The sequence below is a fragment of the Schistosoma haematobium genome, chromosome 1, assembly GCF_000699445.3.
Source record: "Schistosoma haematobium chromosome 1, whole genome shotgun sequence".
Lineage (NCBI taxonomy): Eukaryota > Metazoa > Platyhelminthes > Trematoda > Strigeidida > Schistosomatidae > Schistosoma > Schistosoma haematobium.
Window position 1 is genome coordinate 67,068,421 of NC_067196.1, and position 17,931 is coordinate 67,086,351.

The 17,931-nt window shown below is 30.7% G+C and overlaps 1 protein-coding gene across 1 annotated transcript in view; it reads right to left on the reverse strand.

Moving 5' to 3' along the window:
* MS3_00010198 (uncharacterized protein) overlaps positions 1-17,931 on the reverse strand; it is a 47,760-nt gene that overhangs the window by 25,044 nt on the left and 4,785 nt on the right. The window contains exons 6-14 of the mRNA XM_051218562.1: positions 17,551-17,694; positions 16,334-16,478; positions 13,577-13,746; positions 11,909-12,196; positions 10,266-10,647; positions 9,236-9,444; positions 7,526-7,708; positions 5,068-5,262; positions 1,540-1,803 (exon numbers count right to left, since the gene is read on the reverse strand). Of these exons, the coding sequence (XP_051074885.1) occupies positions 1,540-1,803; positions 5,068-5,262; positions 7,526-7,708; positions 9,236-9,444; positions 10,266-10,647; positions 11,909-12,196; positions 13,577-13,746; positions 16,334-16,478; positions 17,551-17,694 (1,980 nt within the window). The remainder of the gene's footprint in view (positions 1-1,539; positions 1,804-5,067; positions 5,263-7,525; positions 7,709-9,235; positions 9,445-10,265; positions 10,648-11,908; positions 12,197-13,576; positions 13,747-16,333; positions 16,479-17,550; positions 17,695-17,931) is intronic.

Genomic DNA, 17,931 nt, shown 5'->3' on the forward strand with positions numbered 1-17,931 from the left:
AATTAGAATTCGTGACTAATCGAAATTTATTGATTATTAAGTTGGTTAGTCACCCAGTCCTTATCATTGTAGGGCTTTTTCGAATATGTATCGTTCCACATCGGTACAACTCGTGGTTGGTACAATAAGAGAAAAAATTAATTCCTCTTTTATTTACTTCTCATCGTGTAAGTCTTAACTGTATTGAAATCTGAGTGTGATAAACGTAGTTCGAAAGCAAAAGATGAGATAGACGTAATGAACAGTTCGGAATGACGTGGCCAATGAATTTGACTATCATAAATATAGGGAAATGTTTGTGTTAAACGATTTTTTGAAAATAGTAAACCGAGTAGAGAAGTTTCAAGGATTTAAATATTAAAGTTAATGTAGCTTATCAGGAAAGTCTGTTTCCAGCAGTAAGTTCACTGATAATATAGATAGAATAAACTTCAAGACCGAGTTGTTTGGATACTAACAAGTTAGTCGTTATTTTGACCGTATTAATTTATCATGGACCTCTATGTCTGCAGCTCTTGTCGAAACTGGTACAAAATATAGGCAGGCTGAATCTCTTCTAGAAGTTATTAATAATCCCGTTGATAACTGTGAAGAAAATAATCTAACAAACAGAGAGAAGAGTACATGTTCGCATTTCTGAGCATGTTCCAAAGAACTTGAGGCTGCGAGGGACTAGGGCTCTCAACAGTGCAATAGCTCGGTACTTACTTGACACCGGGCATACCATCGACATTCCGCACGCTTTTAAAATTATCAGCAGACAAAGTACAACTGCTCTCCGTTTTGCTGAAGCGATTGCGATAAAGAAACTTAGACCGGATTTATGTATTCAAAAAGAGACAGTAATAAACTTATTATCACCCTGGTAATCCACTTTTCTTCCTTTTTTTCGTTTTTTGGTTATGTGTCATTTTATTCACTTATTTATTTTTAAAATATTTATTTTGTGTTATATTCCTCCCCCATTACCGAGTTTTTAAGCCAACTTTTCATTCACACATTTCCACCCACTGGTCCTCTTAAATTATGTTAACTTTTAAAATTCTATTTCATTATTACGTAACCTATCTTATCACTGTTTAATTCCATGATTTCTTCATTACCTTTAAACTACACAATTTATGAACTCTACTCAACTATTACACCACCCACCCCGAATTGTTTCCTTAATTCTAACACCAATTAACCTCTGACCTGTTCTTGCATAAATATATATAGCTATTATTGTAAACCTTTGTCATTCCAATTATTTACATTCATTTGTGTCAATTGGTTCACACCATTTCTTATCTCAATGTAAAATTCTAATACACATTTGGTTGTAAGCAGCTGACGAGAAACCTCGAAATATTATGAATTCATACTATTCTGCATCAATATTTGTTCTTACTTTATTCAAACCATTTCTTTTGAATTAAACCTTTCTCATGTAATTCACATATCTAATCCATCTAATTGTTTTTAATGGTACTCTACTTCATGGGTATATTCATGTTTTTTCCCCGTAAAAATATTTTAAATTTATATTGTTTTGCTTACTTTAAATTGTCTTAATGCATCACATTTTACTGGATCTAAACTTGCATCACACCATTCAATTCGATAACCTCTAAAAAATCCTTTAATATCAGCTACTTGATTAGCTTCTATTATCTTTAACTTTAAATGAACTCCTTGAACAGTTGAATTTATAACAGTAGGTGCCGGTGGTGAAACTGTTGGCATAGCTTCACTAGAATAACCTAAAGCCACAGTAGGCGACTGAGTACTGACACCTTTTTCATTGCGACTTTGTATTGTAACCTTAAAACAATAATATAAAAAGTTAAATATAATTTAAATCATACTGATAATCTATTAAAACTACAACTGTAAATAACTCATTGAAATAAATATTGAAACATTTGAAATTTGTTTTTCTTTCAATATCATCCCTACTTAAAATAATCGATTAAAGAAAAAGTAAAACTCTTTCCACTTATCAACTAAATTTATTACAAAATTGGAATAATCTATTACCACAATTAACATTACAATAGATTATTTGAGGTAACCATATAACCACAAAAATAAAAGTTTTTTTAAACGTTTGATTGTTTTATGGTATTGTTTCAATCACCGTTTCAAAATACTGAGTTAATAATTTGTTTTTAAAATGTTTTACATAACCCACCATTAAGATCTGGTTTCAATTATAAATAATGTTGAGCAATATATATCACTAAAAATTATTATTACAACAAACTTATATTACATATCAAATGAAAAGATAATTCAACGGCTCATTCTTGCATTATTCCTTTCAGTGTCTCTGTGAAGACATTTCTAAATAAACATTTTAAAAAATAATCCCAATTTTAAAAGTTTCAATTTAACAATTCCTGGAGTTCTAGTGAAAAGCAGTGACCATTGGAGTTCAACCGGGTCTGTTGTGAGATAGTAAATCACTGAAGACAATGGTGAGCGTGTCGTTCAATTTCCTGGATTAGTTGAAGTTAGACATTAACACCGCTGGATGCCGACCGGCTCAGTGGTCTAGAGGTTAAGCATTCACACGCGAGACCGACAGGTCCTGGATTCAAATCCCGCGGGGCGGGATCGCGGATATACACTTTTGAGGAGTCCCATAATAGAACGAAACAGCCGTCCAGTGCTTCTGAATTCTCCATGGTGATCTAGCGTCAATTGATTTACGATCTCAGCTATTGAATTAAAAACATTTGTTTACTTGTAATTAGTAATGTTTAATAGTAGGATGCAAGACTTATGGTTTCTTTTAAATAAAATAATGGTATCTTTGTTAAGACTTAAAACCAGTGTTGATCAATCTAAGATAGAGAGAATTAACCGTCTGAGAACTCATTTACGACTGCTAATACTTATCTATACAATATAAATCGATACTGAGAATTGTGATTTACCACTGATGAATCATTCATATTTAAAAAAGATTAATTTATCCCATAAACTATCTTCTAGTTGTCGTGTTTTTAAAAAATTTTTCGATGGGACCGACAATCAACTGATTTTACAAGACACCTTTTAATTAAGCTTTGCATTGTAATTCAATCAGGTTTTTAATTTGACTAGAATTTTCCTACATTGATCTGGAAATACGAACTGCGGTTGGTTAGTTCTTGTGATGGGAATTCCATCAGAAATTAAACCACATAATCTCAGTAATAAAGTAAATATTTTTGATGTTTCAATAAATTTGAAAACAACATGTAGTACAATGAACTAATAAGTGAACGCAGTTACAACTTATAGAAATAAAAAGGGATAACCTTTTAGTAGGAACAGTCAGTCACACACAAACTCACAAGTGATATATTCATTACAGTTGATAAACAAGTTAGGTCACAACTTATCAGCTTGAAGGACAAATTTCTAGAATAAATTATGGAACCTGCAAAAAGTATATATGGCGGAAAGAAACCTAAAGTGGCCAATACCTAAACTTTCACAGCTAGTATCCTGTAAGCTGTAAATATGGATTAATGAAAATCTCAAAAAGGAGTATAATGAAATATAAATATTTGTTTGCACGTAAACAAATATCTTCAATCATTTATATAGAAATATAGTACTAACTACCGAAATTAAAAAGTAGTTTAGTAGCCCCAAAAGAAACAGGTTTTTATCTGATTGTTATTCATTCAGAGGTGATCAAATAATAAACAAAATTAATCGAAAACTAAAAACCTCTTTGAAAAGAGCGTTTTCAGCTGCAACATAGGTCACATAATGCACGACATTATTCTCAGTCACACAAACAAACGTAGACAAATATCCATTATACGTCACCAACTGCATTTATCAGTTTACATGTACATGCAAAGGTATGTGCATTTGAAGGATAGGGAGGTGGGCTTCAATCTGTTTTATTGAGTATATTCCTTTAGAAGGACGAAATAACCTTCTTAGTTCGATAATATGTCATCTTTTGGACACGGAGTATAACTTTGACGCAACGAACGTCTTAAAGTGATCAATAAACAATTGGTTTCCATCTTATTAACATTCATGGGACTTTCAGCTGTTAGTAGGCATAAGACTGAATTTTGTACTCAAAAGCGGTCTGCTATTAACCTAGTGTGTTTAATTTACAAGTTCTCTTTTCTTATTAAACTTCGTAGGTTTTCATTATATTACGTATTAATATTACCACACATATTCTAGAACACATCAAACATTTGGAAGGAAACGTGTTACTAATATTAATTTGAAACTTCTTTTACATTCCTAAAAACCTATTCATCATTTATTGACAATTGACTTCTTCTATATTCAATATTCCATTATTAATTAGAAATGATTGAATAGATTAGCAATGAAATGAATTTATCTTGTTATTCTTGCTTTGTTTGGACCATAATTAACAAAAAATTGAAGATGTAGGAAAGATATAAGACGAAAGCATCATTGAAGAACTTTGTGAACTGTAAGCCTTTTTGATCTCGCCTATTTATTTATGAATTTACTTAGCAACGCCATATGATACAAGTTTCTCTCAAGTATTGTAGTGAACGAGAATACAAGTGGGGACAATCGAATGTAATTGAACACAAAATTACAGAACATCTTAGCAAAATCTGAGAATAATACAGTAAAAACTTCATTTGCAAAATGTCTATCAATCGTCTCAGACTTGACTGTTCCTTTTGGAAATATCAGTCAAACATCTCAAACTTCATTGTTCTTTGGTCTCCACAGCGATCATTCTTTGTTCTCGTTCTCTTTACTTTGATCTTCTTAGCCTTATGCCGCCAGGTATTTCACTTTCGACTGATGATACATACTACTTAAATCTGTCGACATCAGTAGCACACACCACAGTATTAGATTGTTTATTTCTGACTGACTGATATTGGTTATTTCATAATCAATAATCACAAAACAAATTCTTTATAAAGTAAATAAGACTTATAATATACAAGTGATATTGAAGTGAATGTAATGCAAAAACTCAAACTTTCAGCTTAATCTCAAAAATAGTAAGATAAAACTATCACAAAAACTAATAATATATACTACTAATATATAAGATTAAAATAGATGACTTGCTCGAAATAATTTATAAGATTCAATTTCAGAAACAACAACACCAGCTTTAAATGATGTATATACAATACGATCAGTTCTCCAATCACCTATTACTGTTGTATTCACGGCACTTGATTGTACAGAGGCACAATTCAAACATTGAACAGTAAGAATATAACCTAAATTGTTCCCATTATGTTCTATAAACGGCAATGTCTACAAAAAATGTGCAAAATAAAAATAATCCGTTGCCAACAAGATCATAAGATTATATGAATAAATATGAAATTCACCATATAGTTAAGAGTGACGATTATTTAACTTTGAAGTTAAAATTAAAATTAAGGTATTAAAGGATTTGTAAACACCATAATGTTAGGTTAGCATTAGCTTGATAATATTATTTCTATCAATTAACCAATATCGGATAGATTTCGACAAATGAATTACAAAATTTGTGATATTTTCAGTTAATTATTCTGTACAAGTGGATTTAGAAAGTAATAGATTATCAACATTTAAAAAATATTTTTGTTGTCAACCCCCTTCCTCGTCAAAAAAGGAACACCATTTTTGGTTTTATAGACATATTAACGAATAGTTAAGGCTGAAAAGATCGAATAGACAAACAAATGCGGTAAATTAATGTTTTCCTTTTTGTTATTACACATTTGTACTAATCTAACTGATCTCATTTTACAAATTAAAGAAAAACTTATTTTTTGTAGAAGAAAAAATGTTTCCTTCATAATAGTTTTATTACAAAGCTTCATCTAATGTTTCGTTATAGTATTATTAAACTCAGAAAGAAATTCTTAAATATGTAGCATTATAGGCATAAACTAATCATTCGAGAAAATGATTTCAAAATCAACATTTGAATAATCTTCAGTCAATCAATTGAATTTAACAAAGTGATACTTAAAAGAATATCTTAGTGTATAGCTGAAGTGATCTGGGTCAACTCTAGAAAACCGAAATTATGTAACCAGAATAGGTATATCCAGCCTTTATGTTTACTGTGTCCCACGACTGAATCACCGGATACCTAAACTTTGCATTATAAAGCTCTTATCTCCTCTTTCCAATTCCTTTTGTGTTTATATCTCCCAATTCGCATGAATTCTTTTTTTATCGTAATTACCCTAATAACACCCCTCTTATTACATATTATATTCATACAACGATATTATTATTATTATTACCTTGATTAACAAGAAGAAATCTTCCTACTATGCATTTTATCCACATGATTTTATCTTTTGTTACATTACTAATATATTGATTATGACTTGACACCTTACTCCAAATCATTCTGACCTTTCTAATTTACAGTTCATACAATTTCAAAGTATTTATATCGTAACAGATGTAAACATTCACCATTTTTAATATATAACATTATCAAATCCATTAATGTATGCCTTATTTTGGTAACTATAGAGCCTGATGATGAAGTTATTGAAAACCAATGTTCGCAGAGAACTATTCCACAAAAAATAATTCAACACATACAAACTTCTGCATAGTAGTTTAGAATGAACATTGTCAGTTCCATTACAAACAATATCATATAATTCTGTAACTAGACGTTTAATCAACTTCTAACCACAAACAAGGGAAAAATATGTCGTGAAATTAAAATATTACACTTAAATGTAGTATATAACTTAGTAATCCGTAAATAGGATCATCCAAGAGTTTCCAGTTAGAATTCATCTGTAAAACGGTTCTGTTATGTACACTAATAAGATGTTTGTATCGTATCTGAAATCTGATTCAATGGATCTTTGGATATTTGCATGTAAATAGAATCTGGGTTACAGAATTTTAAATAAAATTTTTAGCATGTAATAACTGGTATTTGCAAAAACTGCAGTGGCTGGTACTATGTCAAGCCCACATAGGTTATTCTAGCGTCCGGACAGACTAATTTATTTATTCTCCTCAAGGCATATTTTCACCTTATCACTTATTTGCTTGTTAACCTTGACTGTTTTTATGTGATCGTATATGTGTTAATTACTTATCTTAATCATTATGTGTCTGTAACTTAATATTGTTTGTGTATATACATATCGATTCACTAATGGTTAAATGAAGTTGGCTCACTTGCCATATCTACTCTACGTCATTTCGCTTCGCTCACTCCCCTTCTCTTTCTCCGCTTCGTTTCTTTGATCGTCTGTCTGGATCAACGATTGTACGAAATATACTTATTCGAAGTCCATTCTCGTATTTGACTTATTTGATTCCGTTATTCACCAACGCGATTTAAGTCGATGATAATATACGAGGTTAGACAGTAAATATAAATCGATAACAATCATTCATACAATCGAACTTGAGTCAGACAAAGAGCCACTAAAAAACTACAAAAGGAATATAAACTGAACGTGATCAATGTAAATATTTCATGGAATACAGCTAGATTACATCATGTAGGAAAAGTTAACAAAATTAAATTTATTAAACTTACTGTCCATCTAATCACTAGATTATTGCCTATTGTTCCAAATACATAAAGTTCTCTAGGATTAACTGATGGTACACGTCCAGGAATACCGCATGTTTTTGTAGTTGGTTGACTAGGTAGAGAAACACCAACGCGGTTTCTTGTTCGAACACGAAACTGATATTGGATATTTGGCCTTAACACAACCTGTAACAAAATATTTATTTTGTTTTGAAGTTACAGGCGATGATTGCTAAATATATTACTTAATAATATCTATTTTTTGGTTATGTGATATACAAACATTGCTACATATCGTCTGTTGCAAGTACAAAATGTCTACATTACAAAGTTAATATTACAAGTTCACAATAGTTTGTAAGTTGAATTTTCCCATGCATGAAGAAGTAAACATCAGTTTAAGCACAAAGATAGGCAAACAGACGTAGAGACTAGCTATGCGAATAACGCAATGGCTTTTGAAGCGAACATCAATTCTCGAATCCAGATGCATCTAGCTGACAAGTCCCAAACAGGACGAAAAGAGCGTCCTGGATTACACTGATAACTACTATCCATCTCTGCTTAGAATGCCTGTGGCTTACTGGCAATATCAAGGAAATTCGGGTAGGGTGTAAATTTGCCAAAAGTGACTGATCAATCCCAATCTTAAACATCAATTACAAGATCCAACTAACCAATATATAGATTAAAAAGACATAAACCTAATTCTGAAACGAAAAGAAACGCTTGACAAGGAATTTCGTCTAAATTTGAACAAATAGCTTTGCAGTAGTGAAACCACTGTTTATATAAACATGTTACTCGATTTTCAACAAATCATGCTGAAAAATAACACTTCGTTTGAATAAAACTATTTCTAAAACCATTCAAATTTTATATATATATATATATATATATATATATATATATATATATATATATATATATATATATATATATCGAGACTATTCAAGTACATTTAGTGAATAACAAGTAGTAGATATATCCAGGACTGTGATTAGCTTAACAAATGTGAAGACATTATAGATTATAGAACGATTACTTTGCCTTCGTTCAAATCTATTAAATGGTAGAAACGTTTAACCTCATATCTAACTGAAGTAGGAAACATTCTGTACCGTGTCACCGACTTAACTGGGTTAGTCAGTCAATTAAAATCAGCACAGCACTTGCCGAAAATATACATCAGCCCATGTTGCTACATCACTTCATCATGCCAAGATGAAATTAACAGCATCAATACCAAAGTATTCAGTATAATACTACCGCAAATTATACTTAAAAAGTTAAGCATAAGGAATATGGTTCGAAATTAGTGAATAATAGCATAAAAAGTAAAAAATAATTATAAAACTAAACACTGGGGGACAGTAAAGAATGAATGGAATTGTGCCACTATAACCGACTTTCAGCTACGCCAGCCAATATCTCTTACCACTCGTTATCATAACCAATCAGCAGCCAACCAGATAATCTTCCCATACCAATACTCCCCGATGTTAACAATCCATAACTTCATAGACTGATACCAAGTCAGTGTTTGGTCGCCCCTAGTTTCTTTTTATTCTACTCCCACGTCAATTAGCATCGCATATCATGGTACGTGGTGGTTTGGACATATGTATTATAGGTCTAACAAACCTAGTTGAGAATCAATATCCTATAGCTTTTTTATATTTCAGTGAAGAATATCATGAGAAATATACTGACCTTAATTGAAGTACTTTGAACCAATCCAGTTAGATTGAAAATTTCAGCTGGATACCAGGTGTCGCGTTCAAATTGGGTGGAATATTCAACTATATACTCCATAATAGGAGCATAATTATCAGATCCTGGGTACCAAGTTATCAGAGCCAATTCCTCATTAATAAAATCAACACAATTAACTTGTACATTAATGGCTTGTTCTGGTCGACCTACAAATAAAAGTTTAATACATTGTAGATATACGAATATTAGTAACGAATGTGTTTAGTCAGTTAAATAATACTGAAACCTAACCAAATTATTGTTATTTTTAACATGATTCGCTTATTGAAGATTGAACACTAAACATTGACTTGTATATGAGACTTGTTAAAAACATAGATCAACCAATTTATTGAGTAGGTTTGTACATGGGCATCCTGGTTATATCTTGTCTTTGTTATTCCTCCTATTTGCCTCACTAATAATATTCTTGCCTTTTAAAAATTTCTTTATTCTTAGACTGTTAAGAGTTCATGATAGTCTAGTCACCGCTTAAGGATGGGTCATGATGGAGAGTTACCATATGGAGCTGCTTCAAAGTAATAAGCAACTACAATTCATACTTGTTTCACTCATATAAAATCATATATTACATTCAAAGCTCAAATAAATCAAGTTTTAATACCTTAATTGATGAATATGTTAGATTTAGTTTAGTTTGTATGGATTTCTGTCAAAAGCTTTCGAATATTTAACATTAAAATCAATCTACTACCATAACTCAAAGGTTCTTATTAGATTACCTAATTGACAGACCTGAGCTACAAAACCACCACCAAATTGATATCATACTGATTTTAATTATAACCAAATCTTAAAACGCTTTTAAGAACAACGTATTTTTTCAACTCACGGTGCCATATCACTCCATGTATAAGTTATGATATAAATATTTACAACCATATATCACATAGTTATACCAGCATCCTAATATGTATAAAAGTGAAAATAAACAACGAAAACTCATGAGCAACATATTACTAATTACCTTGAACAAGTAGTGGTGCAGTAGCTGTATCAAAATCTAAACCATTACTAGCATTACAACGATACTGTCCAGTATCACGAGGTTGGGCACCACTTAAAACCAACGCATAATCAAACCAGACTTGTTGAATTCTAGGTGTTAAGTTTGGATCAATATAATTATCATCCTTATACCATGTAATTTTAAGATTAGATACTTCGGCTGGATCCGTTTCAGCTGTACAGACAAATTTGACAACATCATTTTCATACACTCTTGTGTTGATTGGAGCAAGAACAATTCTAGTTTTGCGTCTTACTAACAATTTCCCTGAGGCCTTTTTACTCCCAAATGGATTTGTTGCTGTGCATTCATAAACACCAGAATCAGTAATAGCCACAGACTGTAAAAAAGATGATGATATCTTTAAAATGTTTGTCAACACTAACATAGAAAACCATTTTAATTTACTTATATTGGTAGTACACATATAAAAGATAAACAGAATAAAATACTAACTTCATTTTAACCCAAAGCTAGGTACAGCAGTATCTACCGATTCAGAAAAACATTCGTTGAATTAAAATATAGTGAGTTTTCATTTTTATCAGTGATGTCCAGAATGATAGTGGAAGCCCTTCAGTTAAACAACCCAGCTCAAAGAACACAACATATATCCAAAAATAGCCTTTTGAGCTACAAAACCTCTTAACTATTTTGAAACTTAAATGAAGTTCAAAAGTTCAAGCTAGCAACATCAAATTCGGCAAACGAAACAGACTCTACAAGAAATCTATTGAAACACTTGACAGTTTGGTTGAGTGTAGGAATTAGCTTTAATTAACTGATACACAAATTATCAGTCATAGAGCTTACAGTCATTAAGATAAATAGATGTTTATCATAGGACAAAACTCAGAACTAGTTAAACTTATTATACTTGTTTTTTTTCGTTTGGGTTCAAATTTCCGTTTGAAAAGACTTATATGTAAAAGTTTGTGTGTAAAATGAGTTTAGAGTTTACATGATTTTAGCTCGCGCTTCAAATATGGTTTTTCTTTCTTCTGACATTTATCCTAAGTGTTGAAAGTTTTACGTTACAAAAAAAACATTTGAGCAACTGCACAGCGTCATTTAAAGTAGCTCTTTGACCCAGTAGTATATTATTCGACCTATATTGTCAAGCTATTGAGGTTGATAATCATGGACAGCTGGTAATTTTCTGCCACGATGAAAACATAGAACACTTATTTCAGTTGACCACCTTGACCCATAAAGCATCCATAAAGCATCCATGAAGCTTGCTATCTCTGCCAATTTAACTTTGAAAACATTTCATATGCACTTAGTTAACAGTATATCATGTCATGAACAAGGAAACAAGTTTGAATAATATTATGCCAATAACATAATACATTTGACCTCCAGAGAGGATCGAAAACAGTAGATCCTGCCTGTTACCATAGACTTTTCCGTTAGGAATAAAGGCTATCTTCAGACTAATCATTTTCTCAAAAACGCTCTTCAAATGAATAACAATCAACTTAACACCACACTAAAATCTCGGGTATGAATATCATCGTAATATAGATTTTCTTTCCACTATCAATTGCCAGTCATTTAAAAATATTTACAATTATGAAGATTACTTATAATACACTTACTTCAATAAATAAATCGCCAGATGTTAATATTTTATATCGACCACCATTAATTGGTCGTCTATCTTTAGTCCACGAGATGATAGCTTTGGGTGCTGAAAATGTTTGACAAAACAATGTGACTTGATTCCCGTCTACCGCACGTACAACAGACTCTGGTGGTTTCATAAAAAAAGGTGCTTCACGCATAACATTAACATAAGCATTTGTAAAAGCATAACCAAATTTATTAGATGCATTACACTGAATAACTGCACTATCTTTAATTGTTAAATTACTTAATTGCATTGTCTGAAACGTTTGGAAAAATGAACATATAACAGTATAAGATTTTAGAGCTTACTAATTTGATCAAATATTGAATATTCTTAGTAGTTAATTGTGGAGTCAATACCAATCAACAATATTTCACTTTGGTCGGAAGTAACAATCCCTCTGATTAGTTTGAATATGATCAATTAACAAAAGTACAAGTAATATATATACCGTACAATAATGATTATTTATAAACCAACTTTACGCTTCTGATAGGTTTGTTTTCAACCACCGAAAAAGCCACGAATTTATTAAAATAATAAAAATGAAGGACCGAGCTTTATTACATTTATATTTTCAAATGTTATTCGAGTGACATTATGTGATAAAAACCTATTTCGAAGTACTTTACGAACTATCGATACATCATAACTTATAGGATCAATGAGTTCGTCTCCTGTACAATGTATTACATTCTGTATTCGTCTCCATATGATAGATATTTTACTCTATAGCTATACATATAATAATCTTTCATGTTAGGTGGATGTATATTAACGGCAGAGAGCCATGAACTTAGGTGTCAAGATATTTGGAACAATTCAACAGGATGTACTTCAAATCTTGAAAGAACTGGTACGCCCTGTTCAGTTTGAAGATACATCAACCAGTATTCTAGTCGGAAACATAATCACTGGCCTATTTGGGCATCGACCGGTCTACGTGGGATTGATATATTTACTTTGAATGATCACCAAGTAGTCAGTAATGATATGTTCACTTAATCATTCAAACATCTAATAACTAAATATAGTGCACATGATGTCCAGTTAATTAGGATATTGGCTACATATCAACTTGATCGATAGAGTTTAATCAGCTTCAAGTAATAAATGTATTTGACAGTGGTTATGACTCAATAATTGATCAGTATCATTAACGTCTAGTAAATGTTACGTTTTAAAATGATAAGATGAAAGGCATTACGTGGAACTAAACAATCTATTTTAAAGTATTTTCATAATGACCCATAGAAGGTGACAACATCAAATTTAATATATTTCGGAAGAAACTGCTGAAATTCAAAAGGTTCTTTTAGTATACTTATCAGACCAACCTTGTTTACTATTGAAAGAAACTATCAAAATGTCCAGTAAAATATTAAATAATATCTATGAAATACATTCATTTCACGCAACTTGAATGTAAGTTTGAACAACAGTCAACAAATGAACCAAATGAATAGAACTATTTGCCTTCGTTAGTCAAAATGAAATGTCAATGTTTATCATTTACATTTATTAATTGTCAAATTATATTCCCAATCAATTAATCATTTAGATACAAAAAGTCAATCAAATCAATTCAATTTATTTTCAATAGTATCTCTTCTAAATAATTTTATAATTTACTTACATTTCCATGTAAAACTTTACGTACACCATCTAAATAACTAGATGGATCTTCACCATTTATAGTCCAACGTATTTTAGGCGGTGGATCTCCTGATGCTGTACATCGAAATGTTACTGATCCATTTACAGGTACAGTAATATCTTCAGGTTTTTCTATAAATTTCGGACGAACTAAAATACATTTGAAAATATAATGATTGATATATTTATTCTTTTAAATAAATTTTTTAAAAAAAAACAAACGAAAAACTTAATACACAGTAAACTATGTCATCATATTGTTTGTTTTTTATATATATAAAAAAAAAGCCAAAATGTCAATTTTACTATAATAAAACAAAAGCAAGTTATTCACAATAGTTAATGTTTACGTGAACATATATAATTGATGAATTATAAAGGGGGGGGGCGGAGGGAGGGAGAAACAAAGAGAACAATATGGTGAGATCTATTTACAATAATTTGTTAAAGTTATTTCAATGTTATTTTGTTTATTTTTTCATTTATTTATTTGTTTTTTTTCCTTTTTATACATTGAAACAAACAAACAAAAATAATGTTTACAATGAATTTATGTATAATCTTACTGTTTTCTGCTTTAAAATTATTTAATTTTATTTAAAAACAACCAAATAGATAGGAAATTAACACAACTTAATGCAAAATATGCCTTAGAAATTCTTAAACAAAAGATGATAAGAATATCTATTAACTGTTTAAATCATGTAATGATTATTAAAATTGAATAAAATAACTTATTGTGTTCAATTAATGTGTATGATCTGGCAACTTGGACCGATGCATGTATGTGCCTGATCCTACGTTGTAACTGACTGATTGATGATAGTTTCTGTTGTGACGTGAGTGACTGCAGATCATGGAGCAGCGTATTTATCGATCGCTTCAGTGACACTGAAAACACGTAAGGACGGCCTAGAGTCTCGATTGGTCCCGCTTCCCTGTCTAGCCCAGCCAGTTGAGTCCAAAACGCAAGTCTTAGCCTCTGAGATATGAATCATTATATTTCAGACATACTTTATTTATATACCAATCAACCAGACCACATCGTACCATAAAATAGAAAACAACATTTGTACAATATTTGACAAGTAAAAGAAATATCGACCAATAGGAAATGTCCATTTAACGTCCAAGGACACCATTAGACTTAACAAGATAATTATTGGTATATTCCTCTGCATTCCTAACAGTTTCTTTAATGTACTGCAGATATGTGAGAATTGTTTTTTTAGTCGTGTTTTATTTTAAGATTCAGTATTCAATCATCTACTTGTAATAGTGTTCTTCATTATTTAGTTTCTTAATAGACCTAACTCCTTAAAAGTTTGTTTGTTTTAAACAATTTTTCTAAACAATAATATCTAATACAATAAAGTTAGCACTTAATATTGTCGCTTGACACCACCATATACTCTAATGTTAATTCTATATCAAAAAGACTTTGATAGATTTAAAGGGGTATAAAATATGATTGAATAAGAGCCTACTTAAAAATGTTGTACCGTTCGAAAACCTGTGGTTCTCTTGACGAATGAATTTTGAAACATAATCAATCTTTCCAGAGAAAATAACTGAAATATTTTATTCAAATCAATTAGACTACTATTTTGATACGTCAAGAATTATAACAATGAATGGTTTCTTTTTAAATATTTATCACTAGATAAACTAGAATTTCTGAAATACAAAGTACTTCTACAATATATGTTATCTGAAAATCCCTTCACAAATCTCATATGATTCCACTATAAATCTAAGAAAGATGAAAACATATGATACATTTTTTCATCGAAAACCATTCCGTTACTTAACTCCAAATAAAACCATGTTAGTATAAATAGATAATTTTTGAATTCATACAGTTTTTCTAGCCGATCCTCAAAAATATGAAGTAATAATTACACCATATCCTACCATTCACCAGATCTACAAAAATGATATACTTAACTGATTCAATGTACGCAACGCAATGGTTAAAAGATCAATATTACAGACAAGTGTTTTCTTTTACAAATTTGAATAAGTTCAGAACAATAATTGAGGCGGGATAATATGAATTCTTTTTACTTTGTGATTTCTTACCAGCTGCTCACAATCACGAAATAAAAATGTATCGTTGGTTATTTTAGAAACTACATTTTATTATCGGTTATTTGTTCGTGATATGATATTTCATAATCATGTAAGTTGTTTTTTTCGCTTAATGTCTATTTAGCTGAAATCTTAGACTAATTACTTGAATTTAAGTCGATTCATTCATTTCAGAAAACTAATTATACAATCAGAATCCACTATAGTATTATTTAATGTCTTTCATAATAATGGTCCTTTTCAGAGAACATCATACTAAGACATATTGATAACTCCTTTCAACCAATTCACAGTCGGATTTTTTGACAATTATAATCAAATTGAAAACGATTTAACTATTCCTAAGATAGTGAAAAAAGTAAGTGAATTAATTGATTTACGAAGGTTTCAAAAACAAAACCAGGAAATTGTTTCATATAGACGCACATTATTGATAAAACAAATATCGTACAAATATTTATCGCTTTTTCATTAATTTTGAGACCATCTGAATAGAGTAGAAAATTTTGTCTTTTGATTTAGCATCCAAATACAACTATGGTAATTATAGTCTCAACCTACAACAAATGTTACCGTAATTCCGAAAGTTACACAGAATAATTGTGGCTACTTGTTAGTAGTCTATAACTTTTAACGAAATAGTTACCTCGTACAAAGACGGTAAATTGACTATTCACTGTATTTTTTGTTACTTCATTTATTCCTTGACATCTGTATTCACCAGCAGATTCAATAGTTACAGGGTTTATTTCTAACATTGTGCCCATATTCTTAATCTTTACATTCGGCAGCTGAAATCGAATGAAAGAAAAATGTGAATCTTGATCAAAACAAGTTGCGAATACGAATAAAATATTTAAGTATGTGTGTTCAGAACCAATTAACATCTTAAAATGTTGATATAAAAGGTCATAGGGAAGTTTCGTTAAGTTAAATGATTTTCCGGACAATATCACCAGAATAGTCACTAGTTTGTGTTTTTCAGTAAAAAACTGAACAATAATGGAGTTTGAATAACATCCATTGAGATTAAGATTTTTAATCAACTGGACCTAGTATGAGTACTAAAAATGAGGATTACTTGGTTAAAAGTAGCTCTGTATTGTGTAAATTGGACTCAAATTAACGGTTGGCAATTTACTCTGACAATGAGTACGAAAAAGCTATGAAACAAACTATAAGATAAATTTATCACTTACATCATCGAAATAAATAAATTCGTAATTAACTAAATGAGCTTTTGAAATGTATATAGCTTGCCCGTAAAAGTGAATATTCGAGAAGTTCGTAACTTACCATACTAGAGAACAACTTCTTATCGGAATACCTACTACTTATCTTGATATTTTGCCATTTCTGTCGGCGTTTGTGTGTCAATTCGAATCGATCAAAGAAATAATAATTTTACAAGGTAATGTTGGTATTGTCTCGTCAGGACTTCGTATGAGACTTCATCTCATCTCACCTTTCAATTACTCTTTAACCGAATCCAAATTTTATTAGTAAGTCCGCCGAAAATCAAAGACGTGAGCAACAGATCAAGAGAGTTTCAAAATCAACTGTTTTTTCCATCAGTAAATGATTTTTGAACCTGTGACTGTGGCTCACAGGTCACGGAACAAAATGGTAAGTTATCACAGGATTCATTTGTTTTCAGTGTTTTGTGTTTTAAATAACTTGTAGAAACTCTAATATTTGGACTCTATTATAAATCTCTTTAAGTAATCAATAATAGAATAAGCATGTGTAACTAACTGTTAGTCACTATGATTTTATATAATAAAATTTATCCAACAACCTCATCTTGATATCACAATTGAAAAATAGTAAGTTTTCATTCAAAAAATTTTGAAATATGCCTACAGTAATTTTTTCACTTTCATCTTTGAACCAGGTATATTGTGGTTCAGGATAACCACTGTAGATACATCTCAGTTGAACTATATCACCAACTGCAGCATCTTCTGTCCTTGGGGACCTGTAGTCTGTCTTCACTGGATATGTAGACTACAAAATTTTACACAAGTAAAAAGGTATGTTCTGTAATTTAAATAATCTTAGAAAAGACGGTATATTTAAAAACGAAATAGATAATATACTTTAGAAGTAACATAATTAACGGGATATATGTAAAACCCGAAACAATACGTTACGATAAACATTCATTATCTACAAGAATATTTGGTAACGATTGACATAGATCAGTGGCATATTTTCAATCAGAGACAAAGGCGAGCTAGCTGA